The sequence below is a fragment of the Muntiacus reevesi genome, chromosome 19 (assembly GCF_963930625.1).
Source record: "Muntiacus reevesi chromosome 19, mMunRee1.1, whole genome shotgun sequence".
Taxonomy (NCBI): domain Eukaryota; kingdom Metazoa; phylum Chordata; class Mammalia; order Artiodactyla; family Cervidae; genus Muntiacus; species Muntiacus reevesi.
In genome coordinates, this window is record NC_089267.1 from 53,255,538 (window position 1) to 53,279,453 (window position 23,916).

At 34.4% G+C, this 23,916-nt stretch overlaps 1 protein-coding gene across 6 annotated transcripts in view; it reads left to right on the forward strand.

The window, feature by feature from the left end:
• The window catches only part of EPHA7 (EPH receptor A7), a 199,461-nt gene that overhangs the window by 165,592 nt on the left and 9,953 nt on the right, over positions 1 to 23,916 (forward strand). Inside the window, exons 7-14 of one of the 6 annotated variants that reach the window (XM_065911294.1) lie at positions 1,808 to 1,991; positions 6,990 to 7,098; positions 7,698 to 7,753; positions 12,069 to 12,194; positions 13,037 to 13,222; positions 13,806 to 13,867; positions 15,651 to 15,860; positions 16,576 to 16,725. In XM_065911294.1, the coding sequence (XP_065767366.1) occupies positions 1,808 to 1,991; positions 6,990 to 7,098; positions 7,698 to 7,753; positions 12,069 to 12,194; positions 13,037 to 13,222; positions 13,806 to 13,867; positions 15,651 to 15,860; positions 16,576 to 16,725 (1,083 nt within the window). Of the gene's footprint in view, positions 1 to 1,807; positions 1,992 to 6,989; positions 7,099 to 7,697; positions 7,754 to 10,746; positions 10,841 to 12,068; positions 12,195 to 13,036; positions 13,223 to 13,805; positions 13,868 to 15,650; positions 15,861 to 16,575; positions 16,726 to 23,916 lie in introns of those variants that run through there. The other 5 variants (XM_065911295.1, XM_065911296.1, XM_065911297.1 and 2 more) reach the window with 5 other exon arrangements.

Here is a 23,916-nt window from a genome sequence, read left to right on the forward strand (position 1 = left end):
GCATTTTTATTATTATTGACTTAATTAGCTAAAGTGCTCTAATATACATAACCGTTTTAACCATTTAGATAGAATTTCACAATAGAAACATAAAGCTCTGTAAATATTTGGGGGCTGAATTGACTTGATTGAATCATTTAAATGCATACAGTGTTAACCCTTGGCGATGGATACTTTTTTTTCACTTTAATGGAAAAACAGAGTTTTTAAGTTTGTTATATTTTTACCTTATGAATACATAACTTCCATGGCCAAAGTTGCATTTTAAATACTTCATTTTTGTACCAGAGGATACATTTCTTATCCTATCAAATGTATTTCTGAGGGGATCCTTGATTTTAGTTTTGGTTTTGTTATTTCCGTTTTCCAGTGAACTCTGACAGTTACAGTTTCCTCTGAAATTTCATCAGATTTCAAAAGCAATGAAATGTGTTTTAAAAATATGTTAGGTGGTGAGTGAGAGTAAAGTTTCTCACAGTGCAACACAATATTTTACAAATCTGGAATAAATTTGATCAAATAGTTACTTTTCTCTTCTGCATGACAGAAACAGAATATCTGTTTACTGAATTTGCAAATTACAAAATAATATTACAAGTAATACTATTGCTTTATAATATATGTAAGCCTGTGATATATATATATATATAACTATGTCATCTAATATCAGTTTTTCCTCATTCTTTTATTTTAGATAAATATATATTTATCATATTTTATATATTTTATATATATATAACTTTTTATAAATGGTTATAATGAAGACAGTATAAATCAACTTTAATAAATCCAGTTTATATATACATTAATTTACAGTTTTGCAAATATTATAACTCAAACAGCTAGTTTGACATTTTTAAATTTCACTGAATAGTTTTGTTACCAGATCCAGTTGAGTGCAGATTTTATTATTGAACAAGTAAGAACCTATCTAGAATCATATATTTTGATGAGTAGTTTTTATAATTTTTTTTTATAAAGAGCACATTAGAATCATATCAACTGTTTTAGATTTTTATTCATTTAAATATTGTTTCATGGAGTTTTTATATTCTTTGAATTTTTATATTATTTCATTCTTAAACTTATCATATATAACATGATAAACATATTTTTAAAGTCTGCAAGTCTCAGTTTTCATATCTGAAAAATGAAGAAACTAAGCTATTTAAAATAGTGCTGAACCGTAAAGTACCCAATGCTTTGTTTTAGATTTAAAACAAAAGTCTTACATTGATAACTTCAAATATTCCATTAAATGCTATTTCACAAAAGTGGTTTTATCCTGTGAGAAGTGTAGGTTTTAATGAAAACAATTGATGTGTCACTGTGCTGGTGGTGGTTAGCTAAATTTCTTGATTCAATACCTTTGTTAATTTTTAACATATGGCTTTTTGCTTGCTGAATAACATTCAGGAATGATATTAAGAGAACTGCATTATGAAGTGAAGATTTCTACTGAACCATAAATTTTACAAGTGGAGTTATATTTTGGTCAAAAGGATATTTGATTATATTTATGGCTAAATAGTTCTTGCCACTGTGCCTTCTACCAACAAAGCAAAGACTCAAAACATCATAAATGTTTTAACAAAATTATTTCTCTTTGAAATTTGTAGAACAAAGGCATGTGCTCACATTTACATTTTATATTATCTGAGAAACGGCTCAGTGTTCCAATATTCCACAGGGTACACTGTAGCCTTTATAAAAACAATGCAGCAAATTGAAATAAATTGCAAGAATTGGCTGTCAAATTGTCTGGTTGTAATCACAATTAAATATTCCCTGTACATATTGTTTCCAGGATCAAAGGGAACGGACCTACTCGACATTAAAAACCAAGTCCACTTCAGCCTCCATTAACAACCTGAAGCCAGGGACAGTGTATGTTTTCCAGATCCGGGCCTTTACCGCTGCTGGGTATGGGAATTACAGTCCCAGACTTGACGTTGCTACGCTAGAGGAAGCTACAGGTAAAATGTTTGAAGGTAATTACCACCTTTGGTTTGGATTCTTATCTCTATAATGCTGGCATAGTTTTTGTTGCAATACTGAGTGCCATGGTTTAGTTCAAGGTGATTTTTACATTTAAAGGTGAATGTATGTGCTGTGCTGGGCTTAGTCTGTCCGTCGTGTCGGACTTTTTGCGATCCCGTGGATTTTAGCCCACCAGGCTCATCTGTCCATGGGGATTCTCCAGGCAGGAATACTGGCGTGGGTGCCATGCCCTCCTCCGGGGGATCTTCCCAACCCAGGGATTGAACCCAGGTCTCCTGCGTTGCAGGCAGATTCTTTACCAGCTGAGCTAATCAGGGAGGCCCTGAATGTATATACACATATAAATATATATCTATATACTTTGTAAAGGTTATTCAGAATAATAATTTAAAACTTGCTATTTAGTTTCTTTATAAACTTTGATCTAGTTTCTTTAATACCTACTGGGTTTATTTTGAAAAGATTAAGTCAGAAGCAGAAGCAAGGCTTGCTCAAATGTATATTGACAAAGCTGTCTTCATAGACCGTCAAATGATCTTATTTGAGTTTTCAGTCAAAGCTGCCACATCATAGATACCCCTAAATGAAACCAGAATGTATACCAAGATGGGCCAGAGAAAGATAATTTATAAAAATCAGGGTTAATTGAAGCTACTTGAATTTTAGCAATGATTTCAAATCTTGTCATTCAGGAGGAAGACTTTGTATTTATTTTTACTTTTGTCATCTCTTTTATCAGTTTTATGAAATATTTCAAGCATAGTAAATAATGTATTTAAAGAATATATGAAATATTAAGAAGAATAATTAAATATATCTGTATATTCCACTCAAAAATAGTACCTCACCAAAATCTCAAGTCCCCTTTACCATTTGGTGTTTTATAATGCAACATAGGATCATAACAAAAAAATACACGTAACTAGAGTGTATCACAAATAAACAGATGTGTCTTAGGCTGCACGTCCCAGTTTGCTGTCAGAGGACAAGCTTAGAACAGCTTGACTACCACTGCTGGTTGTTCTTCAGCTAGGTTGAAGCCTCAGGGTATGTTTCTGTATTTTGAAAGCTTTTTATTTCTCTCAATGTTATTCACATACAAGGTTCACCTAGCTGTTACTTCCTTCTCTCCTTGCCAATCTAATTTTTCATGGATTTCTACACAAAAATTAGCTTAAAATATTATACGATTTCCTTTTTTCAATTTTTAATAGGAAGTTTTTTTTAGTAAATTAAACCAATCTAATTTTGATTAAAGAGTTATTTTGATTTTGGGAGAATATTTTTCTAGATATTCTAAAAGTTAGAATAAATTGGTATTATTTTACATTACTTCATGCTTAGTAAGTTTGCTAACAGTAGTCTTTTTTCAAAATATTTTGTTATATTTTTAATTGAGCAGTAACTCTGGCAACCTCAAATAATAAAACATATGTCGAAATATATTTTAAATGCAAATCAGTTATATAGAATTATAAACACAAAAGTCATCCATTGAAAAAGATTTCATATAACTTGGTGTGATAAACTTAATATCAGTATTCTTTATTATCTTTTTAAAATGGAGTATGTAAGATTAAAAATGAGAATATCTAGGTTCAGTGGCCTCCAAAACATTAGTCTTTTACTCTATCAACATTTAAACATTTGAGTGGTCTTCTGTTAAATGTGTTCTAGTAGTTTTCCACTTAGACTGATCTTCTGATATTTGACTTTGTAGTTTCTAATATAATTAAACAACTTAAATTATTTTTTCATATTCTAATGATTAGTTCAAACTTAAAGAAACATCAGTCAGTTATACTTACCCAAACATTCTTTATCAGTTAAAGCTTGAGTCTAAAAACTTTAAAAAATGAGTTTGTGTATTTTCCTGACTTTGTAAATTAAGATTATTGGGCCAAACGATTACTTATTACCTACTGAAATTCATAGATCTTGGTTCGTTATTTAAAAATGAAAATAACTAACACTCATAGAGATTGACATGAAGTAGTAGAACCCAAATGAGCACATGAAACTAATGCTAAAAATGAATTTTGCGTTAGAAAGGATTTGGTGATTTTTATCATCAGAATATTTTCTCCACTGGAAGGTAAAGTTTGATGAAAGAACAATCCATATCTCCCATTTCTTACTTTAGTCTTACAAGTGCCTAATACAGTGCTTGACACATAGAACACACTCGTTAAGTAGGCAAGAAATGAATACTTCACATTAATCAAAAAAACCAAATTACCAGTATCAGTTGAAGCTAGGAGAAATACCCTTGGTTTCACATTTCAGCTCTGCCATGTCTGGCTGTGGGACTTTGGATGAGCTGTTTCTCTGGGCCCAAGTTGCTAGAGAGTGACAGCCAGCTCTCAGAGCGATTGTGAGGATTGAGAAAGTTAATGTACACAGAGTGCCAAATACGGTGCCTGGCACACAGACAGCTCTGAATGTCAGCTTCCATTATTTAGCACAGCCATGCTCCAGTGTTTTGGTCTTGGGAAGCCTTACAAGCTATTAAAAAATATCCCAAATAGATTTTGATTATTTGGGTTATATTAATTGATATTCACCATTTTAGAAATTAAAACTGAGACATTTTTAAAACACAGGTATTCACGACACACATTTCATGAGCCGTCAGAATGATGACGCTATCGCTTGTCATCTAAGTTCTGGGAAACTCAACTCTGCGCTTGTAAGCATGTGAGGTTAAGTGGAAGAGGCAAATAACATTTTATTATGTGAAAAGAGTTGACCTTGCAGATTCTTTGGAAAGCTTCTGAGGTTCCCCAGACCTGCTTTAAGAACTACTGATGAAGCACCCAGGTTCCTGTGCTAGGGATTAGGGATGCACAGAAACGCGTAGAACATCTGATGTGCTCAGTTAGGGAGGGAGACGGTCCCCTAGTTCTGGCCACGCAGGTAGGCACTGCGGAGGGACGGCCCGCTGCTCCCGTAGTGTCAGAAGCAGTGACTCGTGCTGGGAAGAGCAGCCACCCCAAAGAAGTTACTTGAGCACTGATTGGAAAGGGAATTTAAACTTATTATTCCACTTTGCTATATCCTAAAACCCCCTTCTACACAGAACCACTGCCATCAATTTTACAAGTTTTAAACTGTGTAGTGATTATGATATATAAATTATTTTTAAATGTATTATCCATGTAATAGAGGAAAATATGAATCATAAATTGTGACTATCTTAAGATTAAAGTGTGATCCTAACTATATCTATAGAAACATACAAGTAAATATTCACAGCTTCTAACTCTTATTCACCTGACCAGTTTTCTCACTGGAGTTGTGTTTCTGAAGCTAGGGGCAGAAGGGAGTCTAAGACGAGCAAAGAATTAGACCCACGGGACAAACTGAATGGAAATAATTTCAACACAAACGTGTTTAATTTTTTCCTTCCTCGTGAGGAAAACTGCTCCATTCTTTTTCCTCTCTAAATATATATTAAAAGAAAAATAAAAACAAACAACCAAACCAAACCAACACAATTACTTGAAGTCATCTTTCCTCTGTTGACTAATAGGCTGTAATTCAGAAATTAAAGCCTGAAAGTTGTTTTCTTTTTCTTCTTTTTCCTTTTCCCTTGTTTCATTCTCTCAGGGAGCAAGTCAGCAGGTCCTGACTTAGGGAGTGTGTATAATATCTCTTTTCAGAAACTTATTACATTGGAGCTATTTTTACTGTCTTTTCAACATAAGAACTATCTATAGTTAGCATAAGTATACAAAATTAAGAGATAAGTTGTCAAAAGGAGGGAGACATAGGCAAAAAGAGAAAAACCAATAAAAAAAAAACAACTTTATGCTGCCTATTGTGGCAAGACACATTCTGCCTTCATATAATTTACTGCTCTAGAGACCAAGCAATTCCCTTGCCACCACTAAGGATGAGTAGTATTTTCCATCTTACCTTAAAGTTTACAGATGTTGATTGTTTCAAAAATAAACAAACTGTATTAGTTTTCATTATATTAGATATTAATCTGTAACTGAATCATCTATTAGAATATACATTTTCACTGTTTTGCATCCACTTGGTTATTTTATTAGGTTTATACTAGCATTGAAAATAGAATATGCTGGGGAAAATATGACAATTGTGAATTGCCAGATAAGTAAAACTTCACTAATTTGGAAAAATACAAGTGAGAAGGCCATGTGACTTGATGAAAAATAGGAATCAGAGGCTGCTTTAAAGGACATGTAAACATATACTGCTCCCAGAGAGACTCTAAGAAAGGTTCAGCTGGGCTTGCCTTAATGAGCTAGAAGAATCACTTAGCATTATACAGGAAGTGTCTACAATTAGATAATGCTAGAATGGTTTTACAGTGCTTGCAGAAAGTTGGCTCTTCCCTAAACAGCCTAGCTCCTCTGTAATCTTAAACCCTCAAATGTGTGCATTGCATAATTTGTCAAGTTAATATAGGTAATTCTGTTTATTTTCCTGAATTAAGGAGACTTATAAATTCTTATTGATTTGCTATGATTACATCGTGATTTTTATTGGTATTGATGATGTGAGAGATAAATCATTTAACGTATTTTGAAAATGGTGAGAGTATGTTATTTGGGTTCTTCTTTTTTCCTTCACACGCCAGGAAAGCAGATACAGAGGGATCAAGTACCTTACTGAGGGGAAAAATGGAGATTTACTAGCAATTGTAAATGAAAAATCTTTATCTCTTGGATCTTAACTAAGTATCCAACAACCAAGCAGGCGATCACCATTCAATAAGGCATTTTGCAGGGATCTTTTCTAGCTGAAGAATATAAAATAGATGAAAGCATTGTGCTTACCACTTACTTAAAATGTTAAAAAATAAACGTTTATTTAAATTTGTTACAGTAGAATACATTTATTTAGGTTAAAGGTGAATTTAATAGCATAGATATCTTGCTTGTAAGATTTTGTCTAGTCTGCCAAGTTCTTGAATAGTGTGGGGTATGTTATTGAGCCTTGCCTGCTTCTGTTTACAGCTACGGCCGTCTCCAGCGAGCAGAATCCTGTGATTATAATTGCTGTGGTCGCAGTGGCCGGGACTATCATTCTGGTGTTCATGGTCTTCGGCTTCATCATTGGAAGAAGGTAGAACGCGATTCGTTCTAATCTCCAATGTAAAGTGTATTGATTTTTCAGAATTGTGTCAGCCTATTACTTATTGTTTAGTTTAGAATGTTAACTAGTAAAAGCAGTTGTTCTTTGTCTCATGTGAAACACTAAAGGTCAATAAATTTTCATTCTCCCAAGGTCAGAAGAGGAATGAGTAGTGTCATTTCTGTTGGGTGACTTTTTATTAGTTATTTTCAGAGTTCGATTTTTATAATAAATATAGGAGAGACCTGGGGAAAGATTTACTCTCTTAGTTAATGGTTTGTGGAAGCCATTTAAAACCTGTTGTTGCTGTTTTTCAGGGAAAAATATAAGCAAATATTCACTCATTGGTAAATATAAATCTGTGAAATAGGTCCCTTCCACAGTGTCTCATACTTTATATTCTTTGCATTTTTCAAATCATGTGAATTGCTGTATTTTTATTGAGTTCAGAACTATGGACAGAAAGTTTATGTTTTTTGTTTATAGCTCTAACTAGCAAGTTCTTAAGTAATTAAGATATATCATATGAATTTTAAATACACAAAGCTAGATTATTGATTGAGATCATCAAAAATTTTATTTTTTTCCAGGCACTGTGGTTATAGCAAAGCTGACCAAGAAGGGGATGAAGAGCTTTACTTTCATTGTAAGTGTTTGGCTTTTCTTTATTTATTTACCCCAGTTAATACAGAAATCTGGTTGTCAGTATTGGCATGAATAAATTCCTGATGCATCAGGCTGGAAAATATACCATGAGCTCAAAATGTTGCTTTAAAGCACTTGAACAAATAAGTAGAATGAAAATATAATGTGAATTCTTTAAAAATATATTCAGAAATGTAATCTCTCATAAGAAGTTTTAACAGAACTGAAATGATGTTCAGCAGCTTTTATGTCACAATTGTTCCTTTTGCAATCTTTGCCCAAGTGTTTCATATCATCCTAATAATGATTCATTAAATGTTGCATGTGCCCATGTTCTAGCTCAGGAATTCATTTCAAGTTAGAAGGATAGGCCCTTTTTTCTACCCAATGAGTGATGCTATAATGAAAGAATAGACTAAGGAGCCTCTCTCTGTCCATCTACTATAAACTTGCCATCACAGGTGGATATTTTGAGACACAAAATATCAGAGGATTCAGTCCTCTGATGTTTTCCTGTGGATTTGAGCTACCTGATTCTTAAAGTTCATTTTAGAAATTATATCAGAGCATAGCTCAGGGAACCAAAAAAATAGATGCTCAACTGCATTAATCTTACTGTTGTTGCACATGGATGGCAAGTGAAACCCTGAGAGCTTTGAGAGTATACGCTGACTTTTTACAGCCAAAGTAAAATCCAGTGGGTGATGCTCTTATACAAATCCAGTATTCCTATTTTTAATCCTTGAAAGCATAATTTTATGTATAATTTTTCTTAGTAACCATACTCTTTACTAAAATTTCTCATGGGTAGATAAATTTCCTATAAATAGCATAAGAATGACATCTATTTTTATGTTAGTCATCAAATTCTTGTGTCAGTATCTAAGAAGATACTGTTGCATTCTGATTCTTAAGTCATGGGAAGATGTAGCATCAATCAAGAAAGTGTGTGGTTGAAAAAACACAATGTGAACACCATTATTACCATTCCTAAGTTTCTTCAGCATGTTATTAATTGTTGAACCAATAATTCCCTTGACTTTAGTTTTCAAAAGAGAAGTGTCTTTACATAATACATATTCAAATCAATGATGAAACTGTAGAATTCAAACCACTGAAGGCAGGGAGGGTGTTAGGACTGTAAAAATTATAGTAAAAGTTATGACCAGAGGGGGCTTTATCATGATGATTAAGTTTCAGGGCCCCTCACTTTTGCAGACTCCTTTCAAGGCCCTGGAAGAGTTCTAACAAGTTATGTGTAGAATCTTTTTTCTTAAAGAGAATATCCCAAATTGTAGAAGGTTTAAGCCTCACTGAACTCAAATCTACCCCTCATTATGACTGAACACATGTGATTCTATGACCCCTCTCCTGGGATTATTGACATACTCCTCATGTTGGTGCTTCCTCTTGCTAACAGGCAGTGATTTTGTGACAAGTCCCAGTGATGAGAGTATCACAGGCTATTTATAGCTAAAGGATATGCAGAAAAAGTGGAAGTTACATTTTTTTCTCTTTCTTGACATGAGAGAATACTTTTAACACATCCCCAGACAGGAAGGAGAGGATCAAAACTTGAATGCCTTAATTTTTGTGTCGCTTGTATATAGATGACAGTAAACATGTATAGAAGAGAGTAACATAAGACGGTAGTTCCTGGAATCCCAGATTCTACCCATATGTGAATAATTTGATGGAAGAATCATTTAATAATACTTTAATCAGTATGTCACTTTTCTTTGCTTATTGAGGATATCCAAGACATCCCCAAATGATCAAATACTGCCTCTTAGTTAATTTGCTTTTAGCTTGCAAGTTCATGTTGAAGGTAAATTAAAACATGGCTTGCCTAAAACAGGTTGTATAGCTTTCTGCTAAACTGTCATCATTCAGTTTTAATATTTTGATGTCATTCCCTTTTTTCACACTTGACATCCAGTTTGTAACTAGAAAAAATAAAGCTGTGTGTTTTACTTGCTAACATAGAAAAGATAAACTGGAACTTGTTGTATGTATAAACAGTTTTCATCTCTAGAGCAAAGTATCAGTGGTGGTTTTAAGATATTCAACATTCATGAGAGATGTAAATGAGATATTAAAACACAAAAAGCTCACACTCTTAAATCAAAATAAGCAACAAACCAAAATATTCAGAAACTGTGTCAAAATTGTTATTTTAAAGCTTCCATTTTTAAACGAATAATGAAAGAAATACACTTAAGATATCCTATCTTGGTAAATCCTTGATATTTTTGAATCACCCTTTTTACAAGGATATCTTTTCTTGTCATTTGATGAGAACCGGGCATTTTATTTGATTTTATGACTGTATTTACAGTACATAAAGTACAACACTGTGGTCGCCAGCTATTTACAGGTTGGTGTCCTTTTATTCTTTTAGTATACAGACAATTTTCTTGGGTGCTAAGACACCAGATTGAATTTTTACAGAAACATGAAAGCAACCATTTAACTAGCTTTTAGAGCACTGAATTTAATAGAATATCCAGTCATTTGTATCAGGTGCCCTCCACTCTCCATGGCCCCAAGAGATACATTTAAAGATATAAACACAATGGAGGAGTTTAGTGAACCAATTCCAATTTACATTTTGTTTCCTCCTACCATTTCTTCTAACAAAGTCTTCAAATCCAAGCTGGGCAGTATTTCATGTTTTTATGCCAAAATTGCTCTGGCCTGTCAAAATGTTTTGTGACAACTTGAATAAAGAACCATCAGAGACCCATTTGAGATGCAGAAGGTTACCTCCAATCTAGCTCCCTTATCGCAAAATCAAACAAAAAAAAATGAAAGAAAGAATAAAAAGGAGAAGATGGCTCATTCTCCATCTGCCTGCCAATCTAGGAGGTTAACCTATTGTTTTCTTCCCTTCTCTCTTTTTCTCTTCCCCCCCTCTTTCCTGTACTCCTCTTTCTCTCTTTTCTCTTTCTATCCCCTCTCTCTTTTCTTCTTGTGTTTTTTTCTCATGTTCAGCTTTAGTAACAAATGAGCATCTGTCAGTTTTATAAACTGCAACAGTAATTGTTTAAGACAATCAATTTTGGATAAACAATCAACTACAACAGAATAAATCAAGATTTTTAAATCCCATTTTTCCTTTATACATTCTGCTTCTTTTTGTTTGTTATGTGTTTATTTTAAAAATATAATTTCAAGTTGATGTGATGACATAAGCACAGTTAGGCTGCAGTGTAATACATAAAGAAATATATTGTTCTCCAAATAGTAAGATTTAATGAAAAGATTGTTCAGTGGCTTTGTTAAAAAACAATAAAGTTTTTGTTTGAGGATATAGTGTAATTATTTTCATTGCATTAATATAACCAAATATATGCCTATCTATCTTATCTTTGTCTTTAACCAAATGATTAGATTTGGAATACATTATTGTAATTGATTTAAAGTTGACATAGCATTATCTGTTACCTGCATGCTTCTGGGTGCGTTTTAAGACAATTTTAACTTTTAAGATGATTCTATGTTGTTTGAATCTTGACTACCTTTTCTGAGGTGTATTGACTACCTCCTCATAGCAGTTAAGAACTTCCAGAGCCTTATAATTGAAAGTTCATATAAACCATTCCTCTTTCAAATTGCTGTCATACATGGTTAGCAGATCCCAGGAATATTGTAAATTTTTTAACTTTATTCTGAACTTTGTACATTTGGCTTCTATTGCCCTTCAAGGTGAAGAAGAAACTGTGTCTTTAGTAGATTTCTCTCTGGTTTTGTGATAGCAGTCCCTCACAGCTTGTAATAATTTTATGTATATGTCAACGGTGGTTGGTCTTTAACAAAATAAATCAAAAGAATAAGTAAGATGTCTAAATGTTTTTAATATTACTGTCAGTGTAGTAGGCTACCTGTAAATGAAATGTCTTCTTTTCCCAGTGTATTAATTTGATTGATTGACTGACTGATAGATTTACAAATGTGTTTCCAAGTCCATTACAAACCTCAATATGGCTTGAACTATGCCATGATAGCAGTGAATTTAATTAAACCTCCAGTCTGATAAGAGTCATGTCAGAGAATTTTGGTGCCGTCTTTTGTTGATTTACTGGAAAAGCAATTCAGTCAGTCACCTATGAGCTGGATCCTATGTTACCTATAGAAGCTTGCAGATAATACCTATGCGCCTGCAGACTGAAGTAGTCTGTTAAAACTGCTGTGAATCAGGTGATGTGGAAGCAAGTTCACTGTTCCAAGGAGCACTCTGCATAATGAAATTCCTGGGCTGACTGCACAATAAGTGCTTTGCTTCATCACAGTCACGCTTTCTTACATCATTACAGTTAAATTTCCAGGCACCAAAACCTACATTGACCCTGAAACCTATGAGGACCCAAATAGAGCTGTCCATCAATTCGCCAAGGAGCTAGATGCCTCCTGTATTAAAATTGAGCGTGTGATTGGCGCAGGTAAGGCTGTTGTAGCTTCCTTGTTCAGCTGTTCCATTTATCCAAGATCGAAAGTCATACATCATAATGACAGGCAAATAATTATACCTCAAGTATAGAACCTTTGCATTTACCTGAAATGTTGGAAGCAATGAGCCTGTACTTGTTTATGAAATCTTAAGAAAAAAAGTGAAAAAGAAGCATGTGGTGCAGAGAATTGTGTATCTTTTGTCTCTTGTTGGATTTTTAAGATATTGTTCTATTGTAAGCTATTTCATAATAGTTCTGGCCCATCCAAGATATGAATTTATATTTAAAATAATTAGAATGTTGTGAATATTGCTGGAATATATATCCTCTGACTCGATTTATCATCTTCCTGCTAAGCATTCATTTTTATTATTTTTTGTCATATTTGTAGCTGTTGTACTGTTTAATTTCATGTAGAAAATTAATATGTATTAATTATTTAAAAGGAAAATTATTTTCTATGTGTACAATGTATCTTCACAGTAATTATACATTTTTGGATGAAGTCCTTTACATCTAGCAAACCTAAGTACATATGAATTCCAAATTTTTAAATCTTTCAGAAGTGTTGGTATTTCAAGTCCTGAAAACAATAGCGGTATGCAGAATTTGCTAATGTGCCCTTATACTCCCGTAAACAGTGTACATTTTGCAGTGTATTTCAAACCTAATTGTTGTTTCTGAAAGAGTTTTTGTTAAGCCAGTTAAAAAATTAGTAGTTTGTGTAACAGTTTAAAAAAGTTTAAAAGTGCTTTTAAAGAATTTAATGCAGTTACTCTGAGAGAGGAGATATTTCTGTAATTAAAATACACCTGCCTGTTCTGTTACTCTAGGAGAATTTGGAGAAGTCTGCAGTGGCCGTTTGAAACTCCCAGGGAAAAGAGATGTTGCAGTAGCCATAAAGACCCTGAAAGTTGGTTACACGGAGAAGCAAAGGAGAGACTTTTTATGTGAAGCCAGCATCATGGGGCAATTTGACCACCCAAATGTTGTCCATTTGGAAGGGGTTGTTACAAGAGGTACATGTTGACAATATATTTCATTTACCAAATGGACTGTCAGAAGTCAGTGTTATTTCACAGATACTAAAAAATCAAATTGTAAATACACTGCATATTTTTCATGAATTTTTCCTTGGATGTGTAACTGACTAAAATAATTTTCTTTTGTGTTACCCTCTCAGGCAAAAAGTGGATAAGTGAATGCTGGTTGAGAATTAAAGAATAAATTTGATAGATAGATGGAGTGACAGATATTTTCATTTATCTTCAAAAGTCATAAATGTAGACAGTTTAGTCTTTCCACTTTCTGTAAAGTGTCATTTTCTCTGAGTTTTGTTCACAAAACAGGAGTCAGAAAAACACATTAGCTTTTATTGTTTAATTTTATCAATCATGACTATGTTCCAAACAGACAGTTAATGACTCTGCATTTAGCAGTAGCACTAGAAATGTTAGAAATACTCACCACTCACCCAGTCAGTCTTTCAGAAGAGCACTAGGTATTTTATCTGAATAAATCTGAAGTTTACATTACAGCTTTGGAAGCAACACTTTTTTTTTTCCCATATATATATATATCTTTTTTTTTTTTAAATTTTAGGGAAGCCAGTCATGATTGTAATAGAATTTATGGAAAATGGAGCCCTAGATGCATTTCTCAGGGTAGGTAACAAAATTATTCTCCCATTCTAAATATACTATACCTGTTACCAATGTAATTTTCTGAACTTTTCTTTGCATTGTAAAATGGGAACAGTAGAAACTTGAGCAGGTCACAAAATTGTCTCTGAACAGCAGCTTTAAAAAGTCGTAAGACTGGATTGAGAAAGATTTTTTGAGCATTTAAGCAATATAATGTCATTTTAAAAATAGTTTCCATTGATATATTACCACAAATACTGAGGATACTGGAAGCCCTGTAATTGGAATACTTGTTGTAGATAGCATTTGACTTTTTCAAATTTACAATTATAAATGAAATACAGAGGTAATACAGAGAAAAAGTGAGATAACCATTCAATGTTGGTAGGACTGTGTTCTGTGGAACCATTTCTATTATAGTGTTATATGAATATCAAGCTTAAAATGATGAATTATTAACATTTTAAAGTATGGTATTTTTATAAATAATAAGTTCTGAATGTAAAAACATACATATTTTTATGTTCAGACTTTTCATCTAAGAATGTGAGAGGTGTTAACCTTTTTTAAAGGGCGAAGAGAAAATAGTAAGAGGAAGAGAACATGCAGAGATCATACATGATCTAGAATGGAACATTCAATGCAGATTAATAAGCATTTAGAGGATTTTGACGTGCGTGCTGTGTCTTGTTAATATGCATAGCTGTCAACTTTCTAGAAGAAAGCATCCCTTAGCAAATTCGTCTATTCAGACCGCTGTCAGTTTGCATCGTATTTGGAATTCAACTGGAGAAATCTGTGGGTTAAAAATAGGTTAGAAATACATGGTGGCCCGTTGGTTGCAAAGAGTTCTCAATCCCATTTATTAGCACATCTACCTCAGGGAACCTTTGTGGCAAGTAATATTCCAACCTACAGCACAACAATGAAAAGTGGAAGATGAAAACAGTCAGCTGGTACAATCCCTTTCTACCTCTTAATTTCTCTCCATTTTTACTCAAAAATTTTTTCACCCTTCCTTTTTTTACCATTTGGAGAAAAAAATCTAATATATGTGTCTTCATCCTTTTATATATTTTTAGACTATTTATATAAATTTTTAGCAAGTGGGTAAAATGCTTATTAGCTGTCAGGGATTTTTTTTTTTAAATATTCCATTCCCTAACTTCCTGACGATCTCTGCTTTTATTCTGGGGCTTCCCTGACAGTCCAGTTGGTAAAGAATCTGTCTGCCGTGCAGGAGACCCTGGTTCAATTCCTGGGTTTCTGCTGGAGAAGCGATAGGCTACCCACTCGAGTATTCTTGGGCTTCCCTTGTGGCTCAGATGGTAAAGAATCTGCCTGCAATGTGGGAGACCTGGATTCGATCCTTGGGTTGGGAAGATCCTCCGGAGAAGGGAAAGGTTACCCACTCCAGTATCCTGGCCTGGAGAATTCTATAGACTGTATAGTCTGTGGGGTCACAAAGAGTCGGACAGGACTGAGCGAATTTCACTTTCACTTTCCCTAACTTTGACTTAAAAATTAGCAAATACTTTTGGATTTGCGTGCTCTGAAGCTATTATTAATTAATGCCAGTTACATATCAATATAAATAAATGATTACTAGAACTCTTTTATATTATTTGACTATCAAGTTAAATCATCACCTGTTGTTTTTCACAAATGTCTATATTATGAAGAAAATTAAGTAGTAATTCCTCTTATATGACAGAAAATAACTTATGTGCAGACATTTTTCAAGGTAATTTTTTTCTCTTTTCAAAGTATGGTTAACTGGACTTTCATTTTTGTCTTCCTGTAGAAACACGATGGGCAATTTACAGTCATTCAGTTAGTAGGAATGCTGAGAGGAATTGCTGCTGGAATGAGATATTTGGCTGATATGGGATATGTTCACAGGGACCTTGCAGCTCGCAATATTCTTGTCAACAGCAATCTTGTTTGTAAAGTGTCAGATTTTGGCCTGTCCCGGGTTATAGAGGACGATCCCGAAGCTGTCTATACAACGACTGTAAGAAAAAGTCTATTACTGCACCTCTTCATATTCCTGCCAATTTTCCTACCAAGAAAGCAGGGTTTAATAATACAAAACAAAACAGGAGAAAAGGGACAAACTGATCTCTACCTTTTGTTGTTGTGACTTTTTTTCCTTTTGGAAGAATCATCATCATTTTTACAGTCTTCGTGTAGACTAAGAGGAGAAGTAATGATAAGAATATCAGTGGCTTATTTCATATTAGGATGCTTGTATGTATATAATATACATATACAACTTTTGGTTACTAGTGGTTATAGTTGTAGCAGAAAAATATAATCCCACTTTTTACTCAAGATTTTAAGAAAATATTAACTATGCTAACTCTTGTAAGTTTCCAAGATTAGAAAAAAGGAAAATATGTGAGGATTTACTTGTATACTATTATTCCAATATTTCTTTCCATTTTAGTAGTTATTTTACCTGATTTGTCATTGTCGTTTTGACTAGACTCTGGCCCTACAACCACGTAAGTCCATAATTGATTTGCCTTAGAATTGAAAACTTAACCATGACATTTAAAGAGCAAGTTAGTAACTTGAACTACACTTGGAGAAATTCAAGATGAATAGACCTGATACTGCTGAATTGTCAACCAAATGCACAGGCATTTAGCTTAGCTTTATGGTTCTACGATGAATGATTTATGTGTCATTATACATACCTAAAATGTCAATTTCCTTTAATACAGGGTGGAAAAATCCCAGTAAGGTGGACAGCCCCTGAGGCCATCCAGTACCGGAAATTCACGTCAGCCAGTGACGTGTGGAGCTATGGGATCGTCATGTGGGAAGTTATGTCTTACGGAGAGAGGCCTTACTGGGACATGTCAAACCAAGATGTAGGTGTTATGCTACTTAGACAAGAAGGGTTAACGTGTTAGCATTCATTCTATGGGAACTTATAGGTACTGGCTCATAAGAAGAAACTGTTACAGATCTAAAACCCATGGTTGCTGAGTTTTCACGATTATTACCACAGATTATCACAATAATTACTGTGAATTAGTGGTTCAACTAATTTTCTTTTGTCTTCATTTTGAAGAATTGCTTTTTCTCTTTCATTTAAATTCTCTGGGCGTAATAGAAGCCGGAAGAGGATACTTCTTTAATAAAAGTAATGAAGCTGATTATTAATAAAAGTAATAAAAGTAACAGCTATAGTGGGAGAATCACCTGAGTAAAAGATTCATTTATGGAGGGGAGAGAAGGAAGGCTGTGTTTTATTTTGTCTTTGAAGCTTATCTTTCTTTTGCTCTTAATTTCCTGATAAAATCTGTTTAAATTATGTTGTTGGTTGGTTTAGTTAAATTTTAATTTCCTGAGATAACCTAAATTTAACAACCAATATGTGTTTCATAGAAATATTTTAGAATATAATCACAATGGGAATATCTTGGGAAATTTCTTTTAAAAATGCAACTTATTAAATGTATGTTCTGTTACTAAGGCAACAAGTACATTGTTAACCTTTGAGAAAAGAATCTGATGATAGCTCTCCGGTGTGTACCTCTCACTCCAAGAGACCATTTATAAAACAATATAGTATAAGGGCTTTCCTGGTGGGTCAGATGGTAAAGAATCTGCCTGCAATGCAGGTAGACTTGGGTTCAATCCCTGACTCAGGAAGATCCCCTGATGAAGAGAAGGACAATCCACTCCAGTATTCTTGCCTTGAGAATCCAGGGACAGAGGAGCCTGGCGGGCTACAGTTCATGGGGTCACAAAGGGTTAGACACCACTGAACGACTAGCACAACAACAATAGCATAAGTGCAACTCAATATTTACTTCTATAAGTTGAATTTTATGCAATTAACATTTTGTAAGGCAGAAACTTACAAATCCTGTCAGATTCATATGCCTTTATTGAAAATGTGAGTGAAATTTAGGTAGAAGTAGAGTAAGTGTAAAATCTAGGAAGGCAGCCTGCATTGAACTGGAAATATGGAAAAGACCTTGGTTCATAGCTGAGGAGAGAATTCACCACTTTGGAAAGTGCAGAAACAAAGGCTTGGTGAAGTGTATGTGGACCAACCGAGTCACTCTCCTGTAACAGAGCTCCGTACATTTTTACTGATCTGAAATGAAGAGTGTATGTGTGTGCTAAGTCGCTTCAGTCGTGTCCACCTCTGCGACCCTGTGAACTCTGTCCATGGGACTCTCCAGGCAAGAATACAGAGTGGGTTGCCATGCCCTCCTCCAGGGGATCTTTCCAATCCAGAGGTTGAACTTGCGCCTCTCACGTGTCCTGCGTTTTCAGGCAGGTTCTTTACCTCGAGCTCCACCTGGGAAGCCCCTGAAATGAAGATTAGTTTGGGGCAAATTGATGAAAAAAGTGTTTTAAGGAGTTTGGAAATGGTAAACATGCATGCTCTTGAAGAATAGAGTAAAAAAAAAAAAAAAAAAAAAGTGGTGCTTGAAGAAAGTCTCTGTTACCATTTAGAAGAAGCATGTGACAAGCGAACCAGTTTGAAGTACTGAATTCTTGAGATATTATAAGCATGCATAACAATAGAAGCTAACTAAGGTTAAAACTGAGCTATTTTTCAAAAAAGGATCATAATCATTGTTATATAAAATTAGTATTTTTGTTTTTTTTATTTTAGAATTTTCCCTATCAAGTTCCTATGTTTCTTAAAACTAGTAAGTTATTTTTAAACAACTAAAATCAGATTGTTTGTTGGAAAGGTGATTTTCAGTACTTTTTTAAACAAATTTCTGCGTTGACTAAAAAATTCATAGCCAAAAGAAGGAGAGGTTTGAAAAAGTCGTTTACCATTTTGAGTTGAATAATGACATAAAACATTTTTATTGGGGGGTTTCTTTTTTTTTTTGTCGGTTTTGTTTTATTGAAGATAAAAGTCTAAATGATAAGTCCGTTTGGCAGAGGCAAAGCTGTTAATATTTGACAGGTCTCAGTGTCAAAGATTTCATGGACTGTCAAAATGTGGGCAAACAAATCCTTGGGGCAGAGAAAGAGAAATATTTACATTCCCTAGACACTCGGTAGAGTTTCATTTCTTTTGACACCTTCCTTCTGTACTAGATTCAAACATAAAGGAATGACAGGAATATAAGATAACTTTAAATGTAAAGTTCACTTAACTTCTAAAAACAAATAATAGAAATGGTTAAGAAAAAAACAAATATCTTCTATTTTAGTTTTTAGAATTCCCATTTGTTTTTCTTGAAAATTAAATATCATAAATATATATTTTATCTGTCAAGTGTTAATATTTTTACTGATCAAATGAAATTTTAAGAGCACAGTGTTTAATTCTGACCTAAAATGTTAAGCACCATCTTTCTTCTTTCTTTTCAACTGCAGAGGTCTGAATTATTAAATTTAAATGCAAGAGATTACCTACACAGCTCAGGTTTTATAGTGACATTGATATTAACATTCTTCTTAAAGGATAATATTCAGTATTTTATACTTATGTGAAACTGCTATTTGAGCAATTATATATTTCATTTTCAATATGCAAATGGTGGGAAAAACTGGAATTTAAAATAATGAATTCTACTGTAGTAAAAATAATTCTCGAGAAAGCTTTTTTACTTGGAGTCTTCAGGTAGGAGACTATGGAGAGACTTAAATGATCTACCAACTCCCTGATGTCTCTGGAAATCCTCTGTTTATGTGACTATATTTTATTTTTCTGAAAATTATGCTTTTATCAATTCTTCAGAGATATTAATATTTTAAAGATTCGATTGAAAGAATCAAATCACTTTATATGATTTAAATTTAGTTGCTAGAAATTTGTCAAGGATTTTATAAAACCCTCACATTTTCAAATACCTTGGATTATAAGAGACTTTTCTGAAGACATGTGAAACAAGATAAATCAAGACCTAAGTTAATAGTTAAGTTTGTCAGGAACTCCACAAAACTCTGGGCTGAAAACTAAATAAAGTGGGGTTTCTGTGGTTACTCTGAAGAAATAAAAAAGGGGTGCTCCTTATTAGTAGGGGGCTTCCCAGGCGACACTAGAGGTAAAGAATCCGCCTGCCAATGCAGGAGATGCAAGAGATACGGGTTCGATCCCTGGGTCGGGAAGATCCCCTGGAGGAGGGCATGCGTGCGTGTGGACAGAGGAGCCTGGCAGACTACAGTCCATGGGGTCGCAGAGAGTCCGACGTAAATAAAGTGACTGAGCATGCAGCCCCTTAGTATCCATAGGACATTGGATCCAGGACCCTGGCAGACACTAAAATCTGCGAATACTCAAGTCCCTTGGATAAAATGACATTGTTTTTGCACTAAACTTGTGAACACCCTCCTGTGTACTTTAAATTATCTCCAGATTACTTATGATGCCTAATACAATACAAATATTATATAAATAGGTATAAATACAATGTAAATGCTGTGCAAATAGTAACTAGCATGTGGCAGATTCACGTTTTGCCTTCTGGAATGTTCTGATTTTCCTTTTTCTTTTTGAGTATTTTTATCCACGGATACAGAATCTGAAGATGCAGTCTCAGGATATGGAGGGCGAATGTATTGTAAAATCAGTGAGGCAGGCAGTTGCCTGGGGGCTTTGGCCACAACCTGCAGAGGGGAATGAACAAGACCATCTCAGGAAAAAATGATATTCTTATGTATGAAGATACCTACACCCAAAAAGATTTATCCCAGGATTACTGCTCATTGTATTTCATGTGCCCATAACGTCCATGAGTTTTCACTGCAATAGAAACAGTTAGAATCTAGGCATTTGCGATTAAAGCCAGGAGAGCAGGCTCCCCCATACATCTCCAGCTTTCATTCTTCTTTAAGATTCGTAGGTGGCTAGCCCTTTTCATTAATGACTTTTCAAAGTGCAACCATATGTGTATAAATGCAGTCAAATAGAAAAAGTGATACACAAATTGAAAATACTTACACTTGGTATTCACAGAAGCTTTTAATTGACTTTATGTCTTAATTCACATGGGCTTCCCTGGTAGCTCAGCTGGTAAAGAATCCGCCTGCAATGCAGGAGACCCCCTTTCAATTCCTGTATCGGGAAGATCTGCTGGAGAAGGGATGGGCTACCCACTCCAGTTCTTGGGTTTCCCTGGTAGCTTAGCCGGTAAAGAATCTGCCTGAAATGCAGGAGATCTCAGTCTGATCCCTGGGTTGGGAAGATCCCCTGGAGAAGGAAATGGCTACCAGCTCCAGTATTCTGGCCTGGAGAATTTCGTGGACTGTATAGTCCATGGGGTCGCAAAGAGTTGGACACGATTGAGCAACTTGCACTTCACTTTTATGTCTTAGTTAGTCCAAATGTAATTTTCATAGTCAAATTATGAAATTTTAAAATTCTTATTCTGTGGATTGCTTTTTTTTTTTTCTGTTTATCGTTTTCCACAAAGTTGTTTCTTCTTATTTGAAGGTAGGCCAATACATCATTAGTTTTACTAGTTGGTAGTCATAAGGATAATAAAAGGTTAAGCTTTCATAAAGATAGGAGACATAAAGGTAATTCCTTAAAATGGCCCATGAAAAGACATTTGAAAGCTTTGAAAACATAATATGCTCATAACTAAATTTATTCTCAACTAAATTGTGAGCCCTTAACTTTTCCTTTTAAAAGTTATGACTGATTTATTACTTTGATTTCTTTTATATTATGATAGAAAAGAAGTGTAGATTTTTTGGTAAAACTTTGTCATAATTCTGTATGTGGGGTCCAAATATTTAATTGCATAAAAATGGGTCATGTTTGTATGAAGTTAATGAGATGAAAATTGGTACAACAGGAGAACAGAAGCCAATCATGTTATATCATAGTTTGAGTTACTACATTCCCATTATCATGGGGTCTGTCCATGCTCCTTTTTCCCTTAATTGCAATGGTTGTATTTTAGTAATAACACTGAAATACATCTCGGCAGGCAAATGAGTTTGTCTTCTGAGTGTTTCTTTACATCTGTAGTGAAGAAGCACCCCTGATGGATAAATAGATGTTCCCTTACAATGCCGTGTACCCGGGTCACTTCATTTTCTTCTAGGAATGATCTAGAATTAGAAATTGCTGTCAATGTGTTTCTCTTGTTCTTTGACTCTTATTAGAATACTAAAACAAGATCTAGACAGACAAATCCAAGGGGGTTCTAGTAATTTTACAAAAAAGTTGTTTCAAATGAATTTCATGGATAATTACATAATGCTTTAAGAAGTGAAGGATCAGGGATCTTAGTGTGTGTGTGTTTTGCTGTTTCCGAGAATATGTAACTGTTTGCAACAGTGCACTGTTTGTTTTCCGAATTGGAAATATAAGCAGCTCTTAAGAGCATCCGCTCTGGTCAGACAGTCTATGTCAAGTTCTGTCCCTTCTACTAACAGCTCTATGATGTTTTCCGTGCTTAACTTCTCAGCGCCTCTAATTCTTTGTCTCTGGAATCAATATAATAACTTGCCTAATAAGGTTTCTGTAAAGATTGAGTGAGATAATTAAGACAGGGTTAATCATATAGTAAGTATTCAATAAATATTTACTATAATTCTTGTATCCTTAAAAGGATAAGTTGTTTTTCTGGCAGGCTAACCAAATAAAACCTGCAGAGCCTCAAAGCTTCAGTCCTGCCTGAATCATCATCCCATGAGGTGGGTTTATCTTCAACAGGCTTGCCTTGAATTATGACAAAACTCCTTCCCACTGGTTCAGCGATAAAGAATCTGCCTTCCAATGCAGGAGACGCGGGTTCGATCCCTGAGTCAGGAAAATCCCCTGGAGAAGGAAATTGCAATGGCAACCCAATCCAGTATTCTTGCCTGGGAAATCGCATGGACAGAAAAGCTTGGCAGGCTACAGTCCATGGGGCCTCAAAAGAGTCAGATCCAACTCACTGACTGCACAGCAACACCCTGCTGTGTAGAGGCCGAGGTTCCCAGCACACATCTCTGGTGCCTCTGTAGGGAGGAGCATGATTGCTTTAGGAACTTTAGGGTCCCTAAATCTATTGCCAGTCGAGAGCATCTCTTATTTTAAATGTTCTGTTTTGCTGCTGCTCCTTTAAAAATGTGTAAACCACTGTATTTTGGAGAGCTAGACGTGTCATTTTGTATTGATAAATGTTCCCTGTTACAATAACAGGCATTGTCAAATTTCTGTAATGCAGTAGGATAACTACAGAAGCTCATTAACTCTTTCATTCCTATAGGAGTTATTTAATAGCACTCTACTTTAGTCATTGGCACAAAGATTTTGAGACTATATTATGCTCAAAGCCGAAGAATTCTAATTGGAGAGCTACTGAAGAGTACTATGTTAGGAGAATCATGGAAAGGTTTAGATGTACTTTTAAAAGATTGTTTAGAGGGAAATGAGAAAGGAAAGATTTTTCTGCTTGCTTTGTTCTTTTCAGGACTTCTGAGAAAAATCTACAAGTGGGAAATAGGAGGTGGTAGAAAATGATAAACCTTGCTCCAGTCTTATGAGTCCGGGGATAAAGTCCTGTGAATTCAGAAAAATACTGTATATATTCAAATACAAGCAACCTCAAATATGAGGAAAGCCACTCTTTTCCCAGTTTAAAAAAAATGTCCCTCCCATTTGTTTGTTAGTTGGTCATTTTAAATATATCAAGTTTTGCTAGTTATTCCCTTATTCACAACTTGAGCCACTGTTTAAATAACTTAATCCGGCTTTCCAAAGCACGTTATTTTTACTTTTATCTAACTTGTTTAACATAGAGCAGTTTTGAATCCTAGAACAGTGATGCCCCTGGAGTGTTATACAAAGCCACATGAAATTCTTTGCATTTAAAAGTTTTTTTTTTAATTGAATTCCTCCTGCAGTTAAATATTTGTGATCTTTGCGAAGTTCCCATGTGTGTATGCTTTCTAGTGTGCTTTTTAAAAGGATATTTTATAGGAATTTTTGCAATGATATCCAGCATTTGTAGTTATAGAGTCATAAACAGGAAAAATTTTTAAATTCAGTCATATGACTTTCGTTAGCATTCAGTATCAATACTGATTAAAGTGACTAAAGGCCAAGGTGTTTTCTCCATAGCTTTTATTCAAAATAAAGC